Source organism: Solanum verrucosum, unplaced genomic scaffold, assembly GCF_900185275.1.
Source record: "Solanum verrucosum unplaced genomic scaffold, falcon-dt-bn FXZP01000083.1, whole genome shotgun sequence".
Lineage (NCBI taxonomy): Eukaryota > Viridiplantae > Streptophyta > Magnoliopsida > Solanales > Solanaceae > Solanum > Solanum verrucosum.
Window position 1 is genome coordinate 357,759 of NW_026020091.1, and position 25,635 is coordinate 383,393.

The 25,635-nt window shown below is 33.9% G+C and overlaps 2 protein-coding genes across 2 annotated transcripts; both read left to right on the forward strand.

Annotated features, from left to right (window-relative positions):
* Positions 1-314: 314 nt before the first annotated feature.
* Positions 315-656, forward strand: LOC125824753 (uncharacterized). Its single transcript, XM_049504095.1, has one exon. The coding sequence runs from the start codon at positions 315-317 to the stop codon at positions 654-656; it is 342 nt and encodes a 113-aa protein (XP_049360052.1).
* Positions 657-19,252: 18,596 nt separating this feature from the next.
* LOC125824755 (UPF0496 protein 1-like) lies at positions 19,253-20,704 on the forward strand. Its single transcript, XM_049504097.1, has one exon. The coding sequence runs from the start codon at positions 19,390-19,392 to the stop codon at positions 20,557-20,559; it is 1,170 nt and encodes a 389-aa protein (XP_049360054.1). The 5' UTR covers positions 19,253-19,389; the 3' UTR covers positions 20,560-20,704.
* Positions 20,705-25,635: the final 4,931 nt, after the last annotated feature.

The window sequence follows — 25,635 nt, forward strand, 5'->3', positions numbered from 1 at the left end:
TTTCGAATTGTTTGTGACTTCTTTGTAGTAGATAATTGCAAACCAAAACACCCCATCTGGCATTCGTGTTACCCATGTTAATTTGTTTCATGCCTTTTTCAATAATTTCTATTCCTATGGATGATTAGATCACATTCGTACTTCTTAATAGAATTTGAACACGTACCGCTTCCTGTGGGATTCAACCCCAACTCTTCGTTGGGTTTTAAACTGCTTATCGATTGCTTCCACCTAAAATTGGATGAGGTGTGCTAGAAACGTTAATCAATGATGCTCTATGGGCGCATCACACTGCATTTAAGAATCCTATAGGTATGTCGCCCTACCAACTTGTTTATGGGAAGTCATATCATTTGCATGCAGATCTAGAGCATAAAGCAATATGGGCGCTGAAGAAGTTGAATTTGGATTGGGGTGTCGCATCGAGTCAAAGACTGAATGACATGGATGAGCTTGATGAGTTTCACCTAAAAGCATATAAAAGATCAGCCTTGTACAAGGAGAAGATAAAGAAGTACCATGATCAGAAGATTGAAAAGCGTGAATTTGTTGCCGGTGATCTGGTGCTCTTATTCAAGTCAAGGTTGCGCTTCTATCCTGGCAAGCTCAAGTCCAAGTGGACCATTCCATTCAGAGTAACTCAAGTATTACTATAGGGAGCGGTTGAGCTCGAGAACAAGGAAGGGGTGAGGTTCAAGGTGAACGGATAAAGGACAAAAGTCTACTTGGGGAAATCTAAGAGTGTACATGAAGTGATAGAGGCTTGTTATCTTGATGAAGTCTGAGTAATCAAAGTGTGTGTGTCGTGTTGTGACGTTAAATCAAGCGCTGCTTGGGATGCAGTCCAAGATGTACAATCTAGCCAATTATAGAAGATTCTTTTCGATATAGGAGTTTTTCTTCTATCTTTTTTATTTTGTATCTCTTTAGAAAGGTATTTATTAATTTTTATGTTTAGTGTTCGCTAGATATAGAATAGGGTCCGTGTCTAAAAAGTGTCCAGAAAATGTAAAAAGGAAGGCCTAATATTTGCTTCATGTGCAGGGACAAAAAGGCAAAATCTACAAAAATTAAGTTGTTGCAGTGGTCTACGGATCTCATCGACAGTTCGTCGGTCAATCCAGGGACCGTGGAGGTATCCGTAGACCCCATGTATGTTGTTGCATATTTTGGAAGTGTTAAATTGAGCTATGGACCCCATCGACGGATCGTACACGAACCGTCAACGGGGTCTCATGGGTCCAAGTTAGGGCTTCTGCTGACCCGACCCAGACCCCCAAATTAATATAACCCTTCATTTTTAAATCATTTCCCACATTCATCCTTTCCCACCTACCGTTACAAACTGATCATTTACCCCAATTTCACCCATTAAACGCCCCCATTACATCCATAATTCCCTCCCCTTCCATTTCTAATAACTCTCGAATCCCATATCTTCAATTTTCTCTTCAAATCCTCCATTTCCATCAAAGACTAAAGTTCATGGTTCGATGTTAGAATTGGTCTAAGGAGCTTGTACTAGATTCACACACTCACCAACTTTGATTTCTTGAAAGCTAAATGATTTAACCATAAACCTTTGAATTTCTTGTTCATTGTTTAAATTACTAAATCACAAAGTTGCACTTGACCTTGGGTTGTTAACTTACTTGTTAAAATGTTGATTTTTAGTTGAGAAACACCCTTGGAATGATAATATGTGAGTGTGTAGTTAATTTTAATCAACTAATTAGGGTGATAGGTCTAGTTTGATGTTTTCACTTAGGGTTGTTCAATGTTCGCGTGTTGAATATGGAAAAATTGCACAATCACAACCCTACGGATGATGAACTACCACATTACTTTTTGAAATGCATGTTTAGACTTGAAGTACGTATTGATTGTGTGTTGTATGAAAGTTTGTAATCAAATTACTGGCACACCTATGGTATATGGCCACAACCGATGGACCGTAAATCCACCTAGGACCGTAGATCCATGTCGTCGACTAAATGTACACCAAATTTTCCTAAGTGGTGAACAACGGTGTGCACTACGGTCCGTCATTCCATTGACGGACCGTTCAGCACATCCGTGGTTCCAAATTTAGAGACCCAAAAAATGGGTACTCAGACCTACGGAGGGGAGCCACGGGCAATCGTCCAATGACAAACCGTAGGTATCCACTATGGGTAACCAAACCTGCTATTGTCTGAATTTTTATTTTTTTTGTCTAAGTCCGATTAATGGTCTAAAATTATTTTATGTGTCCTTTTGTGTTCTTTGTGTACTAACTAAGCTACCACATGTACCATAACCCTAAAACAAGCACCGGTGTATGCCAGAAAGGGCAAGTAAAAATCATTTGCCCCATCCCGACGGCTATTAGATGAGGGCAGCAGGGATGAGTATATCCCACCGACCACCAGATTTTCCACCAATGCTCCCCCGATTAAAAGAAATAGAGCATAACAAGTTATTTCTACGAGTGACGAGGTCGAGGTCAACGCCCCCCAGTCTGAGGAGGGGGCCTCACCTGCAAGAGGGTCGCATTTTGGCTCAGAGTCACACTCTGTCTCCCATTCCAGTGGCAGTCCCTCTTCATTCTCTAATGTCGATAGCTCGGTAGACATCTATTTACCACACAGGGTTGAGCCTGACCCTAGTGCACTAAGCCAAACAGATGGTGCATCGAGGGCCAGCACCAAATTTACTCTGATGCCAAGGTGGTTAATGAGCATTAGAAGATGGTCCGCATTATTACTAAGGAGCTCCGGGTTCTTACAGGTAGCCTCCACACCGTGCCCATTATTGAGGAACTATTCAAGAGACACAAGTGTGAGTGGATGGCACGGAGTCCGGGGAAATTTAGTGATGAGATGACCCAAGAGTTTTATTCCTCCTACACCGCCAATGTCTATAACTCAATCTCTAAACGGGCTTAGTCAGCAGCTCAGCCCCCACATCAGGCTACCTTGGTACATTAAGTAACCTTAAAATTGATTAACAAATAAGCAAATAGTAACGATTAAACAAATATACAATAAAGAGAGGGAAATTTTTGGTCCAAGTCTGGTTATTGTCCATTTGGCCAGTACTTGGGCCTAATTATGATTAAATTGGGCTTTCGGACCAACTTCAACCTGTCCTAAAAAAACTAACATAAGAGCTGATTTTCTTTGCGCTTTTGGCCCAACTTCAACCTATCCTAAAACTAACATAAGAGTTGGTTTTCTTTGTGCTTTTGGCCCACCTTCACCCTGTTCTAAAACTAAAATAATAGTTGACTTTCTTTGGGATTTTGGCCCAATTTCAACCTGTCCTAAAACTAAAATAATTGCTGCCAAAACAGATGGGCTTTGGCCCACTTATCACAAAAACACACTGCTGGAATTTATGAGGGTTTTTGGGCCCATTTTCGCTGCTATATACAGTGCATACACCTATTGTATATCACTGTATATTCTGGTATATTAGCTTTCAAACTGGTAAATCTAGTGTATACACCGTGTATACAACCTGTTTTGAACTCCCGGAACAGCTCCATCTCTGTTTTCAACCTCTTTTTCTGTATTTTGACATGTATATCAGTGTATACTGTTGTATACAACATGTATATATCCCATTTTTGGACCTTTGAAACTTGAAATCTACTTCATTTCCCCCTGTTCTTTGATTCTCATTGTTGGCTGACTCAAATAAAGCAAATATTGGGCCTTTGGCCTAACAAGGAGATGCAAAGAGAGGAGAGAAGAGTCCAAAAGAGACTCGGGGCAGATATCACATGCAACATAAAAAGAGACATGTAAGAACCAATTCAAGCTATTGTGAACCAGTGAAACGGAGAATTACCTACAATTTATGCCACTACTAATAATCAACACACAAGTTCATATAATCATTTAAAATAGTCAAAAGAAGAAACAGGGAAAGAGTTTTGGAATTTTCTATGAGGAAATGGCTCAAAAATATGAAGGAATAATCATTTTAATATTTAACTAATCATTCAACCTATTCAAGGTATGACCAAATTATACTAGCACTTTCCAACATATTGGACATCAATCAGTGACCAAAAACGAACACTAAACAGACACTATACTCCATTAAAATTGGGAACAAATATACACCATTCGAAAGAAAACGAAGAGACTAAGGTAGACCTCATGGAAGACAAACAGTGACAACATTCACCTGCCACAACCCTGAATATTCTATGAAATTCACATCAACTATTTCATAATTTCTCACTACCGTAAAGAAAGACCAGTTCATCCTAATAGAAGTAACACATAACTAACATTAGACTTGAATGAACAAACTCGTCAATGCTTAAGTTAAAGACACTGATTACAGTTTACAGACATAAAACAAAGGGTTTAAGCTTTCATTAAATGCTCATTCTTCCATGTAAAGCATGCTCATCTTTCACATGCTTGAACTACCACCTGACTCGAGGACTTGTGCATGAAGCATATAAGATGACCATATAGCCTAAATATTTAACGAAAGAGACGCATTCCAAACACTCTAAAGGGAACAAAGATCACAATATCATGCTTTGAAACCGAGAGAAAACAAAACAATGACAAATAAGGACAACACTCACGTATGTAGAAGAAAAACAGAGTTCAGATTTACATATGACATGATATTAGGCTAATATTTGTAGAAATCTGGAACTATGAATCAAAAAGAGAAACAACCAAGACCAAGACTACATAAAAGACAAAACACACAATAAACAATTTGAACTGTACAACTGGTATACTCAACATTGAAACCTAAATGAATATTAGACCATTCCGAAAAGAATAAGACATAAATTTAGCTATCTTTTAGAACAAGATGAAGCCATATCGAAACCAAGAAACTAATCCAAAAGGATTACACCATTTCACATACAACAGCTCATCATTCTCGATTCAAAATAAGTGCAGGAAAGGAGAAAGAGTAAAGAAAAATGCACCTCTTTCGGAGCAGCAAACCAGGACGAGCAAGTTGGAGCAAACTATATCACCACCACAGGAGAGTTTCAAGAATTCTGACGAATCCCAGCAACATCGAACAATAAGGAAGAATGAAAAACTATTCTAAGTGTATTCGTTGTATTTTTTGTAACTAAGGGAGACTATACTTTGAATATCAATCATTTTCTAAACCTTCTTTTTTTGCCAACTTAACACTGAAGAAGTTGAGAGCTTAAATAGAGGGGAATTATGGTCAAACTTTTTTTTGGAGAAAATGGGATGAAAATTTGATAAGAATTAGGGTATATTGAATTTTGAATTCAAACTTTTTCTCTTTTGGATCAGGAAAAGTTGATCCTTCATCAATTTTCAGCAGCTTCCAATGGAATTTAAGGGATTTGGAGGGTAAGGCAAGCAAAGTAAACGACTAAACCTTCTAGTTAGTTCTCGAGGAAAGATGAAAAAGGGGTGAGGCAGAGCTCTAAGGCGTATTGCTTTGTTCTTGTCATTTTGGGAAGAATAAGGTGACATTGGCATACTGGTCACGTAAACACCATGAAGACACTGTGAATTCGCCATTTGTGAATGTCGGGGTTGAACGAATAATGTTGTTTATTGTTGACGTCGTTGCTTTTTGTGTTCACGTCATTGTGTTGCTCCCTTGGAATGTCGTTGCTTCTGATGAACGTTAGAAGTCTGTGAATTCTCGATGTCATTGGAAAGGGATTAACATTAGAGAAAGAAAAGGGGGTTGGGTCAGGTTATTTGTTGCTGATGGGCCTTTTGTTATTAAGAAAATTGGGTTGCTAATTTGAGACACTAAAGGACCCAAAATAGTCTCGAAATTGAGTTAAAGATAGGGTATGGAAGTGGCTAAAATTGTATAAAGAACTAGCCAAGTGAATTAATACTCTAGCCAAAATAAAGCTCAAAACGTAGCCAAATTGAATTGATTAGTGAATTCGGCCAAAATTTAAATAAGACGAACTTATATAAATCAATAAAGGATCTTCTTAATTCTAACGAAATGAAATAATTGATTTAATTACAAACTAATTAACTCAAAATTATAATCATAATTCAAACTAAACAAAACTAATAAAGGATTAATCCAAAAATGTAAAAACTTTTGAGATGATTTTCAAATATTTATAAAATATATTAATCATATAAAAACATATTTATTATTTAAAATTATAAAAGCGATTAAAATTACTTCAAAACATGAAAATATTTTGAACTTTATAAAAATGAATTATCTCAAATCATTCGAAATTTAAGAAGCTCGATGATTAATCTGTATCGCGGAGGGTAAAAATAGGGTGTCATTACCAGGCCTACCCCTAGAGAGTGATATTGACTTTCCTATCGAGCTTGAGCCGGGTACTCGGCCTATTCTCATTCTGCCATATTGAATGGCTCCTACAGAGCTTAAGGAGCTTAGTGTTCAGCTTTAGGACCTCTTCGGTAATGGGTTCATCAGGACTAGTGTGTCACCTAGGAGTGCTCCTGTTTTGTTTGTGAATAAGAATGATGGAACGATGCGCATGTGTATTGATTATAGGTAGTTGAATAAGGTGACAGTGAAGAACGCTACCCCATGCCTAGGACTGATGATCTATTTGACCAGCTTCAGGGTGTTGCACTATTTTCAAAGATTTATTTGAGGTCTGGTTACCATCAGTTGAGGATTAGGGCAGTGGACATCCCTAATACCGCATTTAGGACTCGATATGGCCACTTTGAGTTCCTAGTGATGTATTTTGGGTTGACTAATGCACATTCCGCCTTCATGGACTTGATGACACATGTGTTTAGGTTCTATCTTTATTTGTTTATCACTGTGTTCATAAATTATATTCTGGTATACTCGCGTAGTAGGAGTGATCATGAGCAACATTTGAGGATTGTGCTCCAGACTTTGAGAGATCAGCGACTTTATGACAAGTTCTCAAAGTCTGAGTTTTGGCTTGAGTCTGTAGTATTCTTGGGGCACATGGTGTCCAAGGATGGAATCATGGTATATCCGGTGAAGATTGAGGCTATTCGTGGTTTGGCTAGGCCCACTTCGGTGACTAAGGTTTAGAGCTTTGTTGGTTTGGCAGGCCACTACATGCGGTTTGTAGAGGGCTTCTCCACTATTACAGCACCTTTGACCTAGTTGACCCACCTTGATGTTCCTTTTGAGTGGTCTGAGAAGTGTGAGTTGAGATTTCGAAAGTTCAAGGAGTTGTTGACTACTTCTCCTATATTGACTCTTCTAGTTGAGGGCGAGGGCTTCACGGTCTACATGAGCGCAACTACCCCATTCATGAATTGGAGTTGGTGGCGGTAGTTTTTGCGCTTAAGATTTGGAGCCACAACCTATATGGAGTTTGTTGTGAGATCTACATTGTTCAGAGGAGCCTTCAATATATCATGAGATTGAGGGATCTTAATTCGAGGCAGCATACTGGATTGAGCTTCTAAAGGACTATGACCTCTAGATTCTCTACCATCCAGGAAAGGCGAATGTAGTAGCAAACGCCTTGAGTCGGAAAATGGTGAGTATGGGAAGTCTAGCCTTTCTATCTATGGTGGAGCGACCTTTAGCATTGGACATTCAGTCCTTAGATAATCAGATGGTTCGGTTGGATATTTCAGATTTTAGGCGTGTTCTAGCCTATATAGGAGTTGAGTCCTCTCTTCGTGATCAAATCTGTAGCCATCAATTTAAAGATGAGGCCTTGGTGGCACTTCGAAATCATGTGTTAGCAAGTGATGTCGGTTAGGTTACCTTGAATTAAGATGGGGTTTTGTGGTTTTCAGGTTGTATTTGTGTTCCAAGAGTTGGGGGGTTTAATTCAATTGATACTTCGGAAGGCCAAGGATTCTAGATATTCTATCCATCTGGGCACCGTGAAGATGTACCATGACTTGTTGCAGCATTACGGATGGGGCGGTATGAGGAGAGATATTGCAAACTATGTATCTCATTGCCTTAGTTGCCAATAGGTGAAGGCTGAGCATTTGAGATCTGGTGGTGAGTTTCAAAAATTACCCATTCTGGAGTAGAAGTAGGATCGCATCACCATGGACTTTGTGGTAGGTTTGCCTCGGACTTCTAGAGATGTTGATAGCATTTGGGTCATCGTTCATCGACTGACCAAGTCAGCACACTTCTTCCCTGTTCAGTCTTCATTCAGTGACGAGAGTTTAGCCCATTTCTACATTCGTGAAGTGGTTGTTCTTCATGGTGTGTCGATTTCTATTACATCAGATCGGGGTGCTCAGTTCACTTCTAGGTTCTGGAAGACTTTTCAAGACGAGTTGGGTTCTCGTGTTGAGCTTAGCACATGCTTCCACCCATAGACTGATGGTCAAAGTGTGGAAGCTTCTTTTTGATGGTGGCTTTGCTGTAGAGTGATGAAAAGTTATCAAGTGTGTGTCGTTCGAGGTAAAATCGTGATAAGCCAGATTGTTGTAGCTCTTTTAGAGTTCTTGATTTTGGTTATATTGATTTGGTGATATCTTGCTCATTTTAGCTCGATTTTGGGTGATTCAAAGTCCCACATGTTAGGAATTATTGAGGCTACGCCATGGAGTGTTCAATGAGTGGGGAATTCTTCGATATGGTCAATTCTGAGTTTTACATGATGCATGTTTTTTCAATTGATTAAAGTGTGATTTATTAGCATGTTGTATTTTTGCTATGTTTCGAGTCCCAAATTTTGTTCCATTTTGGAACACAAGTTTAGGGTATTGTTTTGGATATTTTGGCGGAGTCAAATTCGTAAGGTCCGGTGTGGGTCCCACGATTCCCATTTGACTCCAAAATTGACACATCTCCATTTATTGTGATTTTGGTGTCTAAACGACCTTACTAACGTTGTGATCCTATATTTTATAATATGGTAGCGTTCAAAGACCATTTGGAAAGGAAAAGCTCTAGCAAAGTGATTTGGAGCGCGCACGGTCGGCCTAAAGGTAGGCTACGACTTCCTTTCTATCTAGATTGAGCCTGAATGTGTGAACTCATGTTGATTAGTGTGAATTGGGGGTGATGACCTAGTATTCTTACCTCTCTTCTTAGATACCATGTTTTAGGTTTGATCGACATTATTCCAGGCATAGTACCTTGCTAGTTGGATGGTTTGGGTTTGTGCATGCTATGTGAATTACTTGAATTTACTTGATTTCTTATGCATGTCCAACCTTAGCTTAGTATAGACCAGTGTTGCCTTAGACTCTCAAAGTTTGTTGCTTTGCTTTGTTTTCGACGTTGTTTCGGACAGACTAGATTCTTGTAGACTAGAATGGCAGACTTGAGTCTGATAGTATGAGCCTTATTTTAGGTGAATTCATGGCTTATTAGATTTGCTATCCTCTCTCTCCCTATTTCTGCAGTTCCGAGGTGTTACCGGATGTTTATGTTATCGCAACGATTAGAGATTGAGTTGTACTAGGCTGGGAGCCTTTTGTTGGTACCTTTAGGTGCGGTGTCTCACAATGACTTGACTTGACATGGGATTCTCCTTGGAATTGACACACCCTTGGCACTCTTGCTAATTAGGTTATAAGTTGGTTGGTTGCAGTGATTATTTACGGTTCGAGACCGTTATTTCCAATTTGAGGCGAAAGTTTTACGATTTGAGGTCGTTTCTTCTAGCTTGAGACTTATGCCTTGGGTTCGAAGCCCAAATTCTATCACCTTGGGTTCGAGTCCCAGATTCTATCATTTTGGATTCAAGGCCCAACTTTTACCACTTTGGGTTCGAGACCCAGATCATATCACTGTGGATTCGAGGCGCGATAATTCTTTTGGACTTGAGTTTGAGTATCTTATTCTTGTAGTCTTAGCTATTCGGTACACTTGTCGGGCTTATGGGGGTCCGTTCGGGTTATATTTTAACTTGCATATGAGTGTACCTGTTAGGTGTAGTTTAGTTATAGTTAGATTTACTTTTGGTATGCTCGTGTGCTTATTTTCTTATCCGCTTTGACCTCTGTTTTTGTATAGATTCTATCTTTTCAGATTGCTTTTACCTTTCTTGCTCAGTCGGCCTGTGATGCCTACTAAGTACTTTATTTTGGTACTTATGCTATACTCTGCATATTTTCGTGATGCAGGTCCTAGTACCAGCTACCAACGATGATCGTCTGTGCCGTCTTTTGCAACTTGTAAATACCAGAGACGAGGGTGAGCACTCGATGTTCTGGATCAGCATGTCTCCTTCTGTACTTATGTTAGCTTGTCTTTTGCCTTTGAGACAACTTGTTGTGGTCCACCTTTGGGACTTGTATTTATCTTGTTAGACAGCTCTGTACTCGTGACTTTCAGGTTCTGGAGGGTTCCTTTGTAGATAGTTTTTGCTTTGCTTCCTGTTTTTGTCTTTGCTTATTGTTAGCATTTTTCTGTTTAGTTCTACCCTTGTACTCACTACTTCTTGTCATGGGTATGGGTCGGCTTACCTACTAGTGAATTTTAGTAGATGCCATCATAATTCGAAAAGTCGGGCGTAAAATATTCGGTGCTCAATACTACTACCAAACAAAGAATATGAAGTTTGCTAAATCACCCTTTACAAAGAAAGGGACTATTTCTTTACTTTACTTTACTTTCACTTTTCTTTATTGAAGTACTATTTAGAAGAAAATCAATTATACTCTTTCTCTTTTTTACTGACAAATAGTACATATGAAATCATTTCATTCTTTTTTTTGAAAAATCTTTTGAAAATATACATTTAAACGTATATTTATATATGGACTTACCTATCAAGTACGAAACTGATGTTTAAGAAATCTCATATAATAATCTCTATAAACATAACTTTTACAAACAAGTAGGGTTCATGTGATATGAAACATGAACAACAATTTAGAATTCAATATGCATAATAGAAATCAAAATCTCAATGATTAAGGAATTGGAATTCAGAATAAGAAACACAACTAAATTGGATTTCAAGATACTACGGATAAAACTCTGAACATAACCTTTTAATGGATGAATTTAGATGTAGGACTGAGGACGAACTTAGTCCATCACTATGACTAGCCTTACATACCTGGAAGAACAAAATTCTTGAAGAAACATGAAGGAAAATCTTGGAAGATGAATCCTAGCCTTAGTGTTTCTTGAAGTTCTTGAGCGTAGGAATTTAGGAGTGAATGAGAGGATTTGATTATGAAAACTGATTTTCTACATGTTTAGGGTAATTCAGATGACTCCCTAAAGGTTTTTAGGATAAAAATATCCACAATAAATAAAAAGAGTTGGAAGTCGGGATTATATTTCAGCGGACAGTGAGGTCTGTATTCACTACGTAACGCGGAGCTGCTACTACGTTAGATTGTCTCTAGTAAGTCAGTCATAACCTTTTATTCAGAAGTCGGATTGAGGCAAACTTGGTGGCGTTGGAAAGAGGATGCATATTCCTTTAATTTGATAGGTTATCGGCCACCTAATTCATTATATTCATAGAGATATGATCATTTGAAGTTGACCTGTGTAGAATTTTATGTCAAAACTTACCGGAAAGGAAGCTTTCAACTCAACTTTGTGCTAGGAGGTTCTTGTGAACTCAATTCATCTCCAAATCCATTCCAACACTAAAGAATTGACCTTTACACGTATGAGCAATTTAAGAATCACTCGATACGATTTTACATGTAAATAAAGAATGGTTCGGTCTTAGGTTAGAAATTTTTAGGGTATTAATTACAATATGTGTCCTCTATAACCTCATTTGAACTAAACCAGTCAGGTTGTTGTAGTGGATAATAGTTCGCCTCAACAACATCAAGAACAGTAAAAGGCAGAACTTACATACCATTATTGATGTGTTGCTAATGGGAAGATGTACTAACAATGATAAGTGCATAAGTTGTTTGGATTATTATCTTTTTGTGAAGAGGCGCTGTGGAAATTATATGAAGAAACTAAAATTGCATTCACATCAAATTTTAGCATTCGAATTAGAGTCTTAAAATATTTAAAATTGAAAATTGAATAAACAAGGAAGTGGTGATGAACATTCTTGTTATTGAACACGTAAATATGATCATACCTTAATCGTGGATACTTAAAATATGTAATTTTGCTTTTATTTGTTAATAGTAAAAGTTAAATCCATATATATATATATATATATATATATATATATGAATTAATATCTCGTAAGGTCACTCAACATTAAGAATTTATCTAATAAAGTCATTAAACTTTGTTTTGTATCAATAAAATCACTCAACTTAAATATTTGTATCAATAAAATCACTCAATTAAACTTATTATTTGTATATCATGTAATATGAACTTCATAAATAAATAAAATTTAAAAGAACTCATCAAGATATTTTTAAGAACAAACTTAATTAGTGAAAATTATATTATGATATTACTATATATTTAAAATTTATAATGTATTACAATGGATATTTTCTACAAAAAAACAAAAAGAACCGTAGAAAGTTGTGATCACAAATAATTGCAGGATATATCATTGTCATACAGAAAAAAAATTATATAATTATTGGCTTAATAACTGTGATATTAAATTGTTGCAGTCACTGGCTATAAAAAAAACTGACGTCTTACAAAAAAAAATTGTCGCAATCATTAAGCCAATGATAATATCATTCTTAATATTGTTCATCATCATACATTTTAAATTTTAAATATATAATAAGTTTAGTTGAATGATTTTATTGATACAAGGGATTAAGATGAGTGATTTTATTAAATACAAAATAAAGTTTATTGACTTTACTAGATAAATTCTCAAAATTGAATATAATATATATACATATATATAAAATAGTTTTTGAGAACGTGCATTGTACGTTTGTCCCATACGAACATATACATTTAAGTTACAAATCATAAATGAATTAATTTTCATATATAAATAGGAGATGGTTTATTTTTTATTTTTATTTTTTTGGATAATAGAGGTGGTTTATGAAGTAACTATATAGTATGGATGATAATTTTTAAAAAGGAACATATTGTATGATGTGATTAAGCATATGTTTTTCTATACAAATACAATATGTATTTTTATAAAATTATAATCTCCTTTTTATAATTACATATAAGAAGTTGTAGTTGGAAATGAAATTTAATTTTTATATAATTGTAGTATAGAGATTTCAACGACATATGTCTTCTTATGATGGCTAGTAAATCATTATGAATTTTATGAAATATATCTACAAAAATATATATAACAGTATTTTGATAAGTTCAATCATAATAAAATCACTTTATAAGCAAATAAGAAGAACAATCTCAAATTCATATTTCATATTACATAAAATTTGCTTAAAAAAATAATAAATGCTAAAACTTCTTTTTCTGCACAAAATACCTAAAGCAATAAGTTTTAAAATTTCATAAAAAAAAGAAAACTTTAGTTACACAATATAACGAAGATGCAAAATGCATCATAATTATTTAATATTGCGTCGTTTTTTTTTACTTCTTCTTCAATTCTTCCTCTTCCGAATTGAGAGTATGTAGTTACAAATCACATTTGAATTGATTTTCATTTCATATATAAAAAAGAGATGGTTTATGAAGTTACTATAGTAAGAATGATAATTTTTAAAAAGGAATATCACATTCACAAAGTATAAACTATTCAATCACTACAGTCCTACCCAACCCAACTTGTTGTAAAGAATAAAAATCTGAAATCTTTAAAAAAAAATTACATCACAAGCATGTAGATGAATGCCATCTTATACAGAAAATTGTTCTATTTTCTATACAATCGATTACCCAAGGAATTGGTACATCGATTTGCGTACGTCCTTCAATTGAAAATAAATAAATAAATATTAATTAAACGATGTACCTTTTTGAAAAATTTATTGAATACACCAAATTACTCTAAGCAACCTTCAGGTTATTGCAATTTCAGCCAAAAACACCTATACAAACATAAGAGAAAACAACTGATATAAAAGACAGAATAAAAATATATTTCATTATCAAAGAAGAATCAAGTTAAGATGAATAACTTAGTAGAAATAGGACCATCTAAAACACATGTGAATCTTTATAGATGAAACGTGTACGTATTGTTTTTTTTAATTAATGACATCTCTTCAAATTATTTACTTTAATATTAAACAAGAGTCTATTTAGAAGGGAAAATGTAGTTGTTTTAGAAGAAAAAGTCTGGTTACATTGTTTTATCAATCATAACTTTTCAAATTCTTCTGTTGTAAGATTTATGATTATGATTAAAAGCAATAACAATGTACTCATTTATCAAGAAAATAATAATTTAATTATTAAAAGATTTAAGAACTTCAAATTCTATCATTATGTATATTAAAATATTTATATTTAATTAATATAATTTTAATTTAGTAGAGAGGCAAAATGGTAATTCATCTTTCACTTTGAAGTTTCCACTTATAATAATATATGACATGATATATATATGAGACAAGTGCATAATGAAATGAGCAAAAGGAATGTAGCTTTGGAAACTTAACATTTTCAAATAACGTTGAAATAGATAATGTGTGCTGCTTATATAGGAAGAGTTGTACTACAAGAACTCAAAAACATCCTTCAAACAGTAAAAGTTGACAGGTCTTAAGCTAAATTATAGTAAAAATATAGAAGTAAAATATAATATTCAGGATGAAATAAGAAAAATTAAATATCTAAACTATCTCAATCTTCGGATAAGAATATGAGACTTGTAAACTTTCCCCAGTGACAACTTTTAGTGAGTAAAAACTTGGAATGTAGCTAGTCACTGCATATCCACCCTACACTTTGACCTTCGTAAATTTCTTTTCTTTTTAATTGTAAGAAACTAGTTGTGTGTCATGAAACAGTTGCAACAATATTTCTCCATCTTTCCAAATTAAGATTTGTATAAATATATCATAACGGATATTTGTTGAATATTATCCTTTAATAAAATGAAATCTCTAGTCCAACATTCAGCTATTCAATACTATTTCATCCGCGATATATCAACATACTGAAAATGACCATTATTACATTTGCAATCCATGATTGCCACTTCCTTTGAACAAAATTGTCCGCCGCTAATTTTGGTCTTATATATTGATTGGACTTTCATATATAGGTGCTCCATGATTTTGAAAATTTATCATAAGCTAAAATGACTATAGAGGGTACTTCGAGTTCTAACTTCCATGAGTTACCAGACAGACACAATAATTGAAAGTAATTTTTGAAGTCTAAGTAGTCGTTAACTAATTAATGTTAGATTTTTTCCTGATATTATTTCTTACACTTACTTAGTATTAAGTTATTAATGAAATTCTAACCAACCGTTAGCTAGGTTCACTCCAACGACTAGCTAACGGCAAGTTAAAATTTCATTAATTACTAAATACTAAGTAGGGATAAGAAATATACTAGGAAAAAAAAATATAATATTAATTAAAGGCTAGTTGATCAAAGACCCCTAGTTAATCCCTATTTGCGCATTTTCTTGATCTAAAAAATTCATCCTATTTTGCTTCATCTAGTAGTAGCAAAATAGAATAGAGGAAAGTGGTAATCAAATGTTATAGGCTATCACCTGGTGTAATTTTCCCTAAAATTTATTTCTACGAGAGCATATCTCTGACATATTTTTTTTGGAACAAAAGCGTACTCCCTAAAATTACTTTGGGATGGAGCAATTTCGGGTATTTACTTTCAATTTGGAGTGTGTATTTTTTTCAAAAATAAATAAATAGAACTTGAGTGAATTGGTACATAAATATGAGACCTGATGGATACTTTATGCCTGTGTTGTTTTCTAATATATTTTTGCTACATATGAACACTCTACATATACATGTGGCAACTCTTGTAGGAAACACAATTGGAGTAATAAAAATCCAAAAAAGTGGGCACAAAATGTATATAGTTGACTAGTATGATGATAAACAATCTCTATTGACATACAAAGACCCAAGTATGACATATTTATATGATGAATTAATGAATACTTAACTCTTTTTGCTACCTAATCAATAATTGTACTGAAACACCTATATATATTACCAAGAAAGAACCAAGGGCCTGTTTGGAAAATGAACCTGATAATTATGTTTGGTATAATTAGGTGTAATTACAGACATGTTTGGTTGGCCACGTAATTACTTGGTCAATAGGTAATTGAGTGAAATTGACGGGGGTAATTATACTTTTCAATTCTCAGGAAGAGGCTGTAAATTGTTTGTAATTACATCATGTAATTACAAGCTGATTACTTTTAAATTATTCTTTATATTTCTATTTTTATTTTTTCATTTTTCTTTTTTTTTTTATTTCTAATATTCTAAAAATTTCTAAAAAGTTTATTTTTATTTTATATTATGTATATTTCATTTCTTTCTCATTCTCAACCTTTACTTCATGTGATTTCATGTTTTTTCATATTATCTATTTTTCTGCCATGTTTAATTTTTTTCTCCATAATTTTGTTAGTATTCTAATTTTTAAATTAAAGTAGAATTCATTGTTGAGTAAGGTTATAGACTTGCAAGTCGTTTATTTTTTAGTTAGACTTGATAAATTATCTTTTTGTCAAATATTTCAATAATTTTTGACACTTTATTTATAATATTAATCTTTTTGTCAAACATGCATTTCATCATGTTTATAGAAATCTTGTACTTTTCATTTTTTATGATTAATTCAATTGAAATATACGTATTTGAAAAATATAAATCTATTATTTTTTCATAATATTAATTAAGAACATATGTTTATTAATTACTATATTTCAAAAGACAATACATATATTAAATATTTAATTTAATATCATTTGTAAAATTTATTATTTGTCTAATATAAATTTTAAATAAATAACTTTTATTTTTAAAATTTAATATAATTTTATGACTGTAATTGTACATTCAAAATAGTACACCAATTTTAATTATCAAGTGTTTTTCCAAACAGATCCTAAATATTTCTTCAATTTGACCAACCACTCTATTATCTTTTGGAATTTAAAAATCCTGTAATAATTGATAAAATTTTCATCAATATTTTGACATTTAATAGGTTTTCTTAGCCACACTTTCAATAATTATCTAAAATGTCAATATTTTAGTTTGTTATGTATTTGATTTATGTATTTTTTTTATTTTCAAGATTACAATTATTTAGAAAGGAAAAAAAAATCAAGGGAGATAATATTTTTTAACAAAGGAACATATCACTTAAAATTCTCATCAGTTACAATTTCAAAAAAAAAATCCCTTTTTTATTCGATTGGATAAACTTTCCTTTTTATTATGTTTTCATTATAATTGTATACCAATATTTTTTACATTTTATGTGCTCACTTTACCATTCAAATTAATATTGATTTTTTCACTTTCATAGTGAAAACTACAAATTGTATTCAGTGATCAAAATTGTATTACTTGTCTGCCAAATATATTTTTCTTTTATTTGTATTACAAAAATGATTGTATCTCAATATAATCTAATCATTACATATGAATATGATTTATGAAATGATACAAGATTCTGGAAAAAAATAGCATACATGGTGGAAATAATACAATCTGTTGAGGAAGGATATAATATTCAAGAAAATAAATACGAATTGACTATGAAAGAAATAGGGATACAAGATTCTGAAAAACAAATAGCATATATAGTGAAAATAATACAATCTGTTGAGGAATGATACAGTATTCTAAAAAAATTTACAAATTGACTGTTAAAAAATAGGATACATCTATGCTTAAGAAATACAAATTCATTTGACATACCTATTTGAATGACTATAAACTAAAAAAAGAAATAAAATGTTCTTAATAAAAATATAAATGATGAGTAAAATAAAAACAATTGACAAACAAAAATTAATATGAATACTATTCTGGTATGAATACAATTTTGCAACCTTCTTCTCTGACTCTCTCTTTCTTCTTCGTCTGCTATGTTCCTTTTTTCCGATTATTTTCACCAAATCCAAATCTGAATCTGTATTCACTTGTGCATTAGTAACCCTATAAGCAAAATTCGAAATTATTAAATATGAATATATAAAAAAAATCAAACAATATATTATGTATGAATGCTAATATAGATTACTACAAATTACAATCTACTAAATCTCAAATATGTAAACAATATCACAAAAAAATCGAACAATAGTGTTTAAATACTAAAAATCCAAAATGCATAAATATTTGATGAGTATGTTAACAAACTCACATAAAAATCGAAAATAATGATGGAAAATCCGTAATACATACAATCCAAAATTCAACATAATTTGTCATTTTGAAAACAAAATCTCATGAAATCTCGCAAAATAAATGATGACTTTGAAATTACCTTTATTAATTGAGAATTTTTTTGAATTAATTGATAGATCTGAACAAATTGGTATGAACTTGAATAATTAGTTCTTCTTCAACAAATGGGGGAAAGAATAATGATGAAAATTTGATGAGAGAGAAAAAAATGAAAAAACGTGAATGATGGGCACAATGGTAAAAACTGAAAAGTTGATGAAAGAGAAAAAAATTTGAAAACGTGAAAGATGGAAAATAAATTTAATGGTATTAAAGCCTAGAAAGAAGTGTAAATGGATAGTGGATGTATTTCATGTTGGATTGTTTTGAGAAATAAAAGGAAAGACAAGTAATAGTATTTGGATATAAATTATTTTCTAAAATATTGACATTTTGATATTTTAAATAATTATTTTAAAGTGCAGATGTTTTTACTAGTTTGCTAATTTTCCCATAATTTAATGGCATAAAGCTCAATGCAGAAGGTACGACCAATTAACTTCTAAGAAAGAATTTCCCCTTGCTTAAATTAGACCAGCCCACCTTAATATTTTTTGGAAACTTCCTATTCCAAAATACTTTAATGTCATAGACCCCAATGCACAATGTACAACATTTCAAAGGCACAATAAACACTAATTATACAATAATTCTACATTGCCTCGTCAATTTTTGTATTTTTTGTCCTACTCGATGTTTAGAATCCAAATTATAGCTTGACTAATTCAAATTCATATTATAAAGTCCGTTCGAATATGACAGTCCCAATAAAATTTTCTTTATATTCAAAGGTCAAATTCGAAAGCTCTGATTAAATATAAACTCAAAACTCTAGTTTAAAATGAAATAGTTCTATCAATAAGCCACACAACCCAACCTTGGTCTCATCAAAATTTGTTAATATATCTTGTTCTTTTTTTCAGTAAAAAAAGAACAGAAAAGAAGATTCTAAAAAATTTGATAATTCCAATTATATAGAACAATCCTCTTTTTTTAATTCCTCAACTTGACTTGATTATGTCTTTGTCATCGTCTCCTTCCTAGCAGGTAGCAGGGGCTTGCTTGCTTGCCTCTTCATTCCCAAATCCATAAACCCACCGTTAATGGTCAAAATTCCCATTTGAACACGAACAAATTTGTTAGAAAAATGGGTAATGAGTGCACTAAACCCAAGAACCAGAGCCGACCGTGTGGTCCGGCGAAACCAGAAAGTGATGTGGTTTCACCAGATCTAAGCTCATATGAATCAGCATGTGAAGAAGATCCAGAACTTGGACGGTTTGATTCTGCTCTTCAAGCAAGAACATCTTTAGCTCTCAATTCTATAGCTGTTAACTCCGACTATAATTCCCTTTCTCTTGAGTCTTTACGTGATGCTACTTTATGCTTCCTAGATATGAACCAAGGTGTTGTCAATTTCATTCTTGAAAGCAAAAAAGATATATGGAAAGACCCAGATATATTTGATCTTGTTAAGGATTATCTTGACAGTAGTATTCACATTATGAACTTCTGTTCTTCTCTTGATGACTCTCTTGAACGTGCTCGTAATAGTCAGTCTATAATTCAAGTAGCACTTACAAAGTTTGAGAATGAGATCAATGGAAATGAAGGGGATTCAGAGCTTCTCTTTACAGAAACTTTGCAGCAATTGAAGAGTTTTAAGGCTGCTGGTGACCCTTTTACTGCTAAGTTTTTCTCATCATTTCAGGCAGTTTATACGCACCAAAATGCTTTGTTGACCAAACTCAAGTCAAAAATGAGTAAACTTGATAAGAAGTTGAGCAGAGCCAAGACTTGGAAGAGAGTGTCAAATATAATTTTTGCTACTGTGTTTGTTTCTGCTATAATTTGCTCAATTGTTGCTGCAGCTGTCACAGCACCACCAATGGTGACAGCATTAGCAGCTGCAGCCTCAGTGCCCTTGGGGACAGTGGGGAAATGGATCAATTCCATGTGGAAGAAGTATGAGGATGAGTTGAAGAGGGATAGGGAGATATTGACTTCAATGGAGGCTGGTACTTTTCTTGTGATTCAAGACTTGGTAAATATTCAGGTTTTGGTGGATAAATTGCAGATAATTTTTGAGGGGTTGTTGCATAGTGCAAATTTTGCAATCAACGGAGCTGATGCAGTCACGAGCGCAATGGAAGAGGTCAAGAAGAATGTGAATGGCTTTTCAGAAACCATTGAGGTTTTGAGTGACCATGCTAAAAAATGTAGCCAGGATATTAGGATGGCACGAACTGTGATCTTGCGCAGGATTGTCAGTCAACCCAGTAGCTCGAATCAGGGCTCTGGTATGTTCTTTGACTGACAGTAACTATCTTGCTGATTTGTCTTTCGTTCATATACTATGTCCCATTGTAAAAAGTTGGTCCTAACTATGTTCAGTTGGGTCTGTTGGTTTGAGATTTCTGACCCCTGCAGAAAATTAAGTTATAGTCCTCAATTTGTTAGTCTATCTCTTTTGACTTTCTGTTATCAATTGAGTTACTCTATATAGTTGATGACATTGAATCTATAAAAGAAGAAATTTTACATCCATTAAGGGATGTAATATACTGTTATCTAGTTGATAATTAGCTGATTGGTAAATATGATGCTTTGTCTCTTCTTTCCTTCATCTTTTTCTTATCTTTTATGGTTATAAAAGTTGGAAATAATTCGCAAAGTGGTATTTGTGCCATTTGTGTAAAAGATTGTCAGTTTGATTGTTAGTAGAACTACGTGGAAGTTCATTAAGTGCATTAAGGAGTTCTAAAGTTGATTACAAATCCTATGTTATTGAAGTCCATCTCTGCCATGGAGGGCTACATTTAAGGAATGCTGCAGCATTTTGTTTCTCGTCTTAATCAAGGTATATTCTCTATGGTTCATTATCAATATTGGTGAAGTCGTTGCTTCGTATATCAGAATAAAGCCCTGATATGATAATGGATAGTGATTCTGAGTCGAACAACCTTTTGAATGATACTGTTGTTTCTTGCTGAATGCTAATAGCTTTGAGACCTAATCTGTTTAGATTTCTCCATTCACACTTCTGGGTTGGCTTCATCTGGTATGAAGTTCACTTTCATAGAGATGCTATCTCAAATTCCTTGATCCACTAGAAACTTTGGCTACATACATGTAAAAGTAAAAGTTGGTAATCTTTGCATTCCTATTAGGATGATAATCTTTTCAAAGTTTCATTAAATAGCTTTTTGACTTGGCATTGGCAAGGTAACTTATTTTTAATTTACTAAATTAATGGTCATTTCCAAAGAGAAGCTGATTGAATGTTGGACAAATGACAACTATATATAAAGATTTGTGTTTAAAAAACCTTCAGTCATGTGTGCTCTCAAATTTGTGCACAGCATGTTGCTGCCAAAGCCCTTTTTTCATCTTTAATACAGTATCTGTTAAGCTGATGGTACTTCCAAAGAGCAGTATTTCATAGTTGATTAACTGTTGGACGAACTACAACTTAATCTCGAATGATTAAGATTAAACCCACAAAATTAGGCTGTATGTGCTAACAACTTTGTGCAGGAGCATATGTTGCTGCGGAAGACCTTTCACCTCATATGACAGTTCCTTGTGGAACTCTATTAAGTTGATGTATATTGTAGTGCTAGAAATCATAGAAGTCACCAGGTGAATTCTTGTATCTTACACATTTCAGCTGTACCTATATCAAATCATGCATAGCTTGCATAGTTTTCTTTTTCTTCTTCCGTTTTTTTTTTTGTTTTGTCATGTCTACCTTTTGTTTGGAGGGTCTGTTGGTGGATGGAGGTTTTCCTTTTCTCCCCGGAATGTTTGTGGGGTGGGGGAAGCTTTTCGGTTCTTTCAAGGTCTAGGTAAGGTGGTAGGGAGCAGATGACCAAATCCTTGACATGTGAAATGTCAGCTTTAAGTTCCTTTATAACCTTATAGGTTTCATTTACAGGGATATTATGGGAAAAATGGTCTAGCAGAGTTAACTTTATTCATCTCAATTTGCTTGCTTGTGCCTGCCTGATTGTCTTCTTGGTTTAGGATGTTTGTCAAACTGCACGATGTAAAACAGTTGTATGAAGTCAGTAATGGTGGAAAAAAGTGCATTCTATTTTTATTTTAAATATTGTTCAGTAGTAAAAGAAAAATTCTTCAGTACCTGACTGATTTGGCTTTCTTATGTTTCCTTCCGAGTCGGGGATGAAAGTCCTATACTTTCAACCTAATAATTGTTGATTGTTTCTTGGTTATTCTTTGTTCCTTCATATTCAGTGACGATTTGTAGGATCTTGTTTCTGCATCCTGTTTCCTTTCTATAACTGAGACATGTGTAATTCTTTTTTTTTTGTTATATCACCAATTCAACCTTTACTATTGATGGTCTTCCTTTGACGAACTCTCATGTCACTACTGGTAAGTACTGTTCTTTAATTTGCAGCATAATGCAAGGGTATATATGTTTAAGTTTCACCAGCATGATAGTCTAGGATCTTATACACCATCCGAAAAATATTCTTGTTTCCACTTTCCACTGTATCCACATATTCAGTTTTAGTCCTTGGGATGTCACCTGATATGTGTGCGCAAATGCTATTATCTGTAACATAGTCTAGCTTAAATAGTAGTGTACTCGTTTCTGTTTTCCCAAGTTTGCAAGCCTGGTCTATTGTTTTTCATCTCTCTTATACTGACATTTGGTGTTTGATTAAAAGTTAAGGGGCAGCGGTTCTCATTTATTTTTGAGTTTTGTTGGAAATTCCCTTGAAGCTCTGGACCAAATTTCTGTAATATTACCTTGTACTTAATTTTCTTGTTTCTTTCCTATCTGAAACTCAAGAAAGAGGAGACCAACTGAGTGCAGAAAACCAACTTTAGGGTGTGTTTGGTATGAAGGAAAATGTTTTCTTAGAAAACAAGTTGATTTTTGACTTATTTTCTCATGTTTGGTTGGTGAGTAGAAAATATTTTTCGGAAAAGATTTTTGTGTTTGATTTATGAATGAAAAATGTTTTTGAAAAATTTCTTATATTTTTACTAGAGTAGAAAATAATTTTTGAAACTGAAATTATTTTTTAAAAACAAACTTAATATTTTTTTAGGGGTGGGGGGGGGGGGGGGGGGTCGAGAGTAGGGGTGAAAAATTGAAATTTTGAAGTTAAAAATATTTTTTTTAAAAAAACTTAAAAAAATTTTTGGGGTGGGGGGGTCGAGGGTAGGGGTGAAAAATTGAAATTTTAAAGTTAAAAATATTTTTTAAAACAAACTTAATTTTTTTTTTTTGGGGGTGGGGGGGCTGGTAGGGGTTGGGTGGGTGGGGGGTCGAGGGTAGGGGTGAAAAAATGAAATTTTGAAGTCGAAAATATTTTTAAAAACAAACTTAATTTTTTTTTTGGGGGGGGGGGGGCTGGTAGGGGGTGGGTGGGGGGTGGGGGGGTTCGAGGGTAGGGGTGAAAAAATGAAATTTTGAAGTCGAAAATATTTTTTTAAAACAAAACTTAAATTTTTTTTTTGGGGGGTGGGGGGGTCGAGGGTAGGGGTGAAAAAAATGAAATTTTGAAGTCGAAAATATTTTTTAAAAAGAAACTTAATTTTTTTTTTGGGGAGTGGGGGGGAGGGGGGCTGGTAGGGGGTGGGTGGGGAATGGGTAGGGGGGTCGAGGGTAAGGGTGAAAAATGAAATAATATTTTTTTAAAACAAACTTCAATATTTTTCTTTTAGAAGGGGGTGGGGGCTGATATGGGGCTGAGGGGAGGGGAGGGGAGGGTAGGGGGTGGGGGTAAAAAAATAAAAAATTGAAATTAGAAATATTTTTTAAAAACAACTTTTAATATATTTTTGGGAGGGGTGGTGGTAGGGGTGAGGGTGGGGTAAAAATATTTAATTTAACAACAAACTTTAAATTATTTTTTTTTTGGGGGGGGGGGGGGGGGTTGGGGGATGGTTTGAGGGTAGGGACAAAATAAATTGATTTTTTCAATAATTTTTTTTAAAATTGGAAGTTGAAAAAGAGTTTTGGAAAATGTTTTCCTTAAGTTTTGAAGGGAAGTCATTTTCCTTAAATTTGAGGAAAATGAGTTGATTTGGAAAATATTTTCCAAAACATTTAACCCAACCAAACATGAGAAAATTGGAAAACCAAACACACCCTAGTTGAAGTTCTCTTTTACATTTATAGAAACCCAACAAATATTATAAGATCAATCTATGCTTAGTTCCAGGACTCCAAATCAGTGATCCATTTTCTTTGGGATCTAATTTACACTAATTAAGAAAGTGAATATATGATAACATGATATTTCTTAACACTCTCCCTCGAGTTGAAGAATGAATATCATGAAGTCCCAACTTGTTGAATAGTGTCACAAACTTATCCTTTCCCAATGCCTCTGCAAGTAAATCTGTCAACTGAAAGCATGTAACCTACATATGATTGACAATTCATTCTAACTTGCAACTTTTCTTCAACTATGACAATCTATCTAAATAAGTTTATGTCTGTTCATGGAAAACAAGGTTTGCTGCAATATGCAAAGTGGTTTGATTGTCACAGTTTAATTTGTATAGGAGTTGCTTGTGGGACTTATAAATATTGTAAAATGTAGTGTAACCATGTGAGCTCTAAGCATGTGTTAGCCATAGCTCAATATTATGCTTCTGGTGTTGCTCTTGAAAGATTCGACTGTTTCTTGAACTTTCATGAGATAAGAGAATTTCAATAAAAAAGCAACATTGTCATGCCGCTGACTCATCGTGAGTGGCACCCACACTAATCCTTCGGTGGGAGAACCAACTACCAACCTAAACTCTTATCCATCAAACCATTTAAAAATCAAGTCATGACATAAAACACTAGGAAAACAGTTTAAAAATAATTAAAAGGTTGAGTTTCCATAAACTCCACAATAACAGATGCGGAATAAACTCCCTAAAACCTGAAAGTCATAGTACCAAAACATCTAGCAGTCTAAGACGGGGGATGCAACCCCAAAAATAAAGAAGGAAAATATAAGTCTAGAACGTCTGAGTCCAAACAATGGATTAAGAAGGAAAAGAGGAATTCGTAGCTGCCCGGAGAAAGTGGTTCATCCTTGGATTCAAATAGCAGAAGTCTCACAGTTGAGGTCACGAAGCAGCTGCCTGAAAGTGTCCTGTACTCAACAAAGAAAGAGCAAGTGCAATATCAATATACAATCACAATGTACTGTTAGGACATATACGAAATATGGACAGACAACCACAACTCAGTAAGCACATAATGCACAATTACAACACACGTACAACATAGTCCAGAAGTGATATGCATAACAACATAAATCATTGCAACACAACAAGTCAGTCTAGTTCTCTCATGGAACCCACTAATATAAATTGTTAATGTACTAGTGTGGTACTCGATACCAACTTAGTA

Bases quoted from the DNA above. Each gene is read 5' to 3' on its own strand.
- LOC125824753 (XM_049504095.1), top strand. From the start codon at position 315: ATGTCGCCCTACCAACTTGTTTATGGGAAGTCATATCATTTGCATGCA.
- LOC125824755 (XM_049504097.1), top strand. From the start codon at position 19,390: ATGGGTAATGAGTGCACTAAACCCAAGAACCAGAGCCGACCGTGTGGT.